Consider the following 4,552-nt stretch of genomic DNA (forward strand, 5'->3'; position numbering starts at 1 on the left):
CAGTTTTTTTTACATGTAGAAAAATGTAGTTTTTTGGACACGAAAAAACTGCAATATTGCAGTATTACTGTAAAAAAAAGATGTCTGAAGTATTACTAAAATACAACTGCAGTTTTACTGCTCCAATACATCTAAAGTACTAGTAAAATAATACTGCGATACAGATGCAGTACAGCGGAAGTATTACTAAAATACAATTGAAGTATTACTAAAATACAACTGCAGTAGTACTAAAATACAGAATACAACTAAACTACAAGTACTAATAAAATTCTGTACAGATACAACTGGATTATCCAGAAAATTATGTTTTATTTTCACACATATATGAATTTATGTACAAAACAACAGTGAAACTGCAATGTAACAATGCATGTGTTTTTTATTTTAATTTAAACTTTAAATAACCGGCTGAGAGGTAGGAAATAAATGAATAAATGAATCATTTGCAAATAAACACTTTATAGTCTATTTCCATTACTCAGGAAGGTTTCGTTTTTTGAATAGCTTGTCCTCATTGTTAAGCTTGGTTCTTATGACTGCCTTTACATCAGATGAAGACACACTGAATTTCTTTTGGATATAGTCTGAAAAAGAAAAGAAAAAAAGATTCAGAAAAACTCTCAAGTTTCAGTTACAGTCTACAACACAGGCATATAGTATGCTTAAACTGAATCTTGCATTGTGGTGTCACCAAATGTTTGGGGTAAGTATTCATACTGTTCCCAATTCATTTGTAATGGCATATTGGTCAGCATTAATGGCTATGAACATTTCAAGTAAAATAAGTTAAGGTAACACTTTACTTCTTAAAGCATTTATGTAAAATACAATTAAGGTGTTAATAATGCACATTATATTGCATTGTATCTTTTCATAAATAATTGTTACTAAAGTTAAAATGCATTATATTTGCAGATTGGTTGTTACATCTGAAATTGGTTGTTTGTCATGTGTTTTAATGCATTACACATTATGAAGACATAGCATAACACTTTTTTATGAAGCCTGTATTTATAATGCATTACAAGGGTATTTTTATTGTATTATAATGCATGCATAATGCCTTATAAACAACCTTATAATGTGTTATATCGTCTCATTGATAATCGTAACAATAGTAATAATACTTATTTGTGGTTATAAGTATTAAGAGTATGACGATTTATAATTTTATTCACTTATGTAATAATGGATTATATATCCCATAGTTTCATATATTTTGCTTTCCCAAGAGTCATACTGTATCTTGACATTGTTGACTTAAGATACTGAAGGATTACAAATTTAAGAATCTCTTTCAAATATGCTTCCTTACATAAACATCACGGTGAAGAATACTGATTTTAGCATTTGAGTTTTTAATTTAGATTCCAATATAAACTGGGAAAGTTTAGCAGCTGTTATGATGATTGTATCAAGAGATTCCTGCCGGTCCTGTTCTCTAAATGGGTTAATTGCTGAGACTCTCACCCTTTGTCTTTATGCATTTCCTGACCATTGGGCTCAATGTACAGCTGTGCTTTTGTCTCTATGATAATGTTAATGTATATATGGGTGATCTAGTCAGGCTGATTGGATCACTGTTACGCTGATGAGAACAGAGCTGCGGAAATTCTGGTAACGAGCTGACGCCTATATTGTATTTGCATACTTTGTAAAGGGAAGGTCTCCACCCCCAAAAGTCCCTCCTCCTAAAAATGCCTATAAGATACCATGTAAAGTTATGTTAGATTAGACTTTGGAAGAACTGCAGCCACGTCAACGCGAAGTCCTCAATAAAGAATAACTTCTTGATCGTGATCCCAAACGTCTCCTGGTTTCTTGCTTCAACGAAGAAAAAGTTTCCAACAATACAATATTGTATTTTTAAATGTAAAAGAGTTTCCAGTGAGTTTAAAGGGATTTTCTGAAATGTTAAGAATTTAAATGTAAAAGGCATAGGGGGCTTAAGAACATTTGAGTATAAAAGGTGTTTTAATTCCACTCCAGAGTTTTTAAATTTGCACATAAATAAGTCTTTTAATTATCATTTGATGACAAAAGATCACATGCTATTTAAATGGGAGATAAATCTTGATTTAATACTCACCTAATTCTGAAAGCTATTAATGTAACAATTCGAAGATACTTAAAAATTAGATCGGTTGACCCTAATTGAGTCACTTCCCCTAATCACACAAACTATAAACAACTAATTATATACATGGACTGAAACAAACTAAATTGTTTGACAAATAAAAAATAATAAAGCAACTGATAAAAATCCCAAATTCCCTTTCACAGCAGAGCTAGTCTGTAGAAATAGATGAGGAGTTCCCTATTAAGACGGACACTGTGTGAGCTGGCAGTGCCCCCTTGCTGGTCTCTGCATTGGGTGCCTTTCTTCCATTTAGAGAGTGAGTGGCAAGAGTTTCTCGCCCAAAGGTTACAAGGAAAAGCTCGCTGGTAAATTTTTTAAAATCTTGGGTGTTGATCCTATCCAACTGGCTTCTCTTGATCCGCACCCCCTCTCCCAAATGGATGTAATCAACTACCTAGTGAGGAACAGCAGAGAACAGATTGTTTTCTTTTCTGAAAAACACATCGCGGAGCAGAGAGGAGACTGACAACGCGCCGACAGACAGGACAGACCAGGTTACTTTTCGGTTACTTTTGATATTAAACAATTACATATATTAGAAATGTAATATTTCTGCGTGTGAGAGCGCTGCAAGATCTCTGTCTGCAAGTGACTGCCTGTGTGTGTGTCTGTATGTGTGTGTCCTACAATAAAAGCAGCACATTAATTTAGAACAGTGATTCAACTGACTTGTAACCTGTGCATTCATTGTTTAATGCACAACTTCCAGCCAATCAGAATCGAGTATTCAAGAAGAACATGGTATAATATATACTGAAGAAGATAGTTCACAAGTTGAGAACTGAAACACAATTGCTGTGCTATAGCTAGATTTCATTACCTTTCCACTCCCTCAGCTCTCTCTCTGCTTTTATCCTGAAGCGCCGCTCATATTTTAAATCTTCTTTAAGCTCTTTAATTTCATGTTTTAACTCGTTGATCTCTTCAGCCATGTCTGACCTCTTACATGTCTGAGGAGACAAAGGACTTGGTACACTTGAATCCTTCAGCACTCCCACAGCCGGTCTTGGTTCCTGAAGTACAATATCCGTTATTATGTATTCTAGCTGTAACGTTATAGTTTATAAAAGATAACGTAGCTTCCTGCTCACCTTTATTTGAGTGCAGCTTTGCTTCACCGCAGCCATAATCTTCTGTTGAATGATCTTTTTGGTCTTTTTTTTTTTGTTACGGTGCATTTTCCTGAAAATAGAAATCACACAATAAAAAAGTATCCCAGAAAAATTAAACTATTAAACATAAATGCTTGTCTACAGCGTAACATTTAATATATGTATGAAATATACAGGACTTTAGGCCTACATGTAACTGGATTTCTTTATCTCATTTAAATACTATCTAAAATCAGGTTGACATTTGAGGAGGAATGTGAATGAGATGTTATCCATTTACCAGGTCCAGAAATGAAGTCTCGCCAACATCTGTTGAGGACCTTTTTACTTTCTCTCTTCTACCCTTTCCTAACGCTTCCTCTGATGCAAAGAGGGGTATACTGTCAAAGTCACAGCCATTTTCAATTTTTCTTCTCAAGTCAATTAGGGACTGACGCTCTCCTAAAAACAAACAAAGACACATTCAGTGCAGTTTTGTTTATTCCATTGTTATAAATGTTTGTTTGTTTTTTTTATTAAGTTTTTACTTATATTTTAATTGTTGAGCTTCAATGATAGCATAATACATTTGTCTATTCACAAAGGATTGTAACGTTAACTGGTTGGAGTGAGATTTTAATGATAGCCTACGATTAATCAGTCTCACTTTATCACCATATTGAAATTAATATCTTTACAACGCAATAAAATGGATCCCATAAATGGTCAGTTTACTTCTGGTAATTGTATTACTAAAACATGACAGTGAATGTCACCTCCAAAAAACAACATTGTTTTGTCTTTCTATCAGACTTGAGTTCAGTGTTGATCAGTCCTCGCGAGGCTCTGTGCTCGGGCCTTAATCGCGCGCTACAAATCAGTACGTAAGCAGCGTTTCCCCCTATTTTCTCAACTGTGTTTGAATAAAAGATAAATAAAAGTATTTGTACAGCTCTCTAAATTAAATAACCAAAGATATTAGACGTTATAGCCTACTCCCCACTAAACTGGATGACTCGACAAGGCCAACGCTGCAGCTCGCCTGACGAAGTTTTCTTCCAGTAAACATATGCTTCCTCTTCTTTGTTCCACTTGTGAATGGCCGCGGGGTGTAGTCTTGACATATTTTTGTGTTTTATTTGTGAAAGTTCTGTGGGAAAGCATATTTATTAAAATGTTTAATATAGGTTTGCATTGAATTTAGCATGTTAAGGTTAGGTATAAATTATGATTATCAGAGTTTTCTAGCAAAAGACTCTGGTCAGTCCTGTTTTACTGAAACTCTTGGAGTTTGTGTTTCAGCAAGAAAGTCCAGCCA

The 4,552-nt window shown here is 34.3% G+C and overlaps 1 protein-coding gene across 1 annotated transcript; it reads right to left on the reverse strand.

Annotated features, from left to right (window-relative positions):
- Positions 1 to 294: 294 nt before the first annotated feature.
- Positions 295 to 3,696, reverse strand: LOC307169449 (uncharacterized protein). Its single transcript, XM_079890067.1, has 4 exons — positions 3,536 to 3,696; positions 3,235 to 3,325; positions 2,964 to 3,156; positions 295 to 2,537 (listed from the first exon to the last, which is right to left on the reverse strand). Exons 1-4 carry the CDS (start codon positions 3,562 to 3,564, stop codon positions 2,530 to 2,532), a joined length of 321 nt encoding a protein of 106 aa, XP_079746193.1. The 5' UTR covers positions 3,565 to 3,696; the 3' UTR covers positions 295 to 2,529.
- Positions 3,697 to 4,552: the final 856 nt, after the last annotated feature.

This window comes from Squalius cephalus (genome assembly GCF_949319135.1).
Source record: "Squalius cephalus genome assembly, chromosome: 1".
Taxonomy (NCBI): Eukaryota; Metazoa; Chordata; class Actinopteri; order Cypriniformes; family Leuciscidae; genus Squalius; species Squalius cephalus.

What these genes read in the sequence shown, in the direction of transcription:
- LOC307169449 (XM_079890067.1), bottom strand. Translation starts at nt 3,564, where the DNA reads ATGTTGGCGAGACTTCATTTCTGGACCTG. An exon ending in AGACTTCATTTCTGGACCTG is followed by an intron (nt 3,326 to 3,535) that starts GTAAATGGATAA and finishes TTCTATTTTCAG; the next exon opens with GAAAATGCACCGTAACAAAA. An exon ending in AAAGCTGCACTCAAATAAAG is followed by an intron (nt 3,157 to 3,234) that starts GTGAGCAGGAAG and finishes ATTGTACTTCAG; the next exon opens with GAACCAAGACCGGCTGTGGG.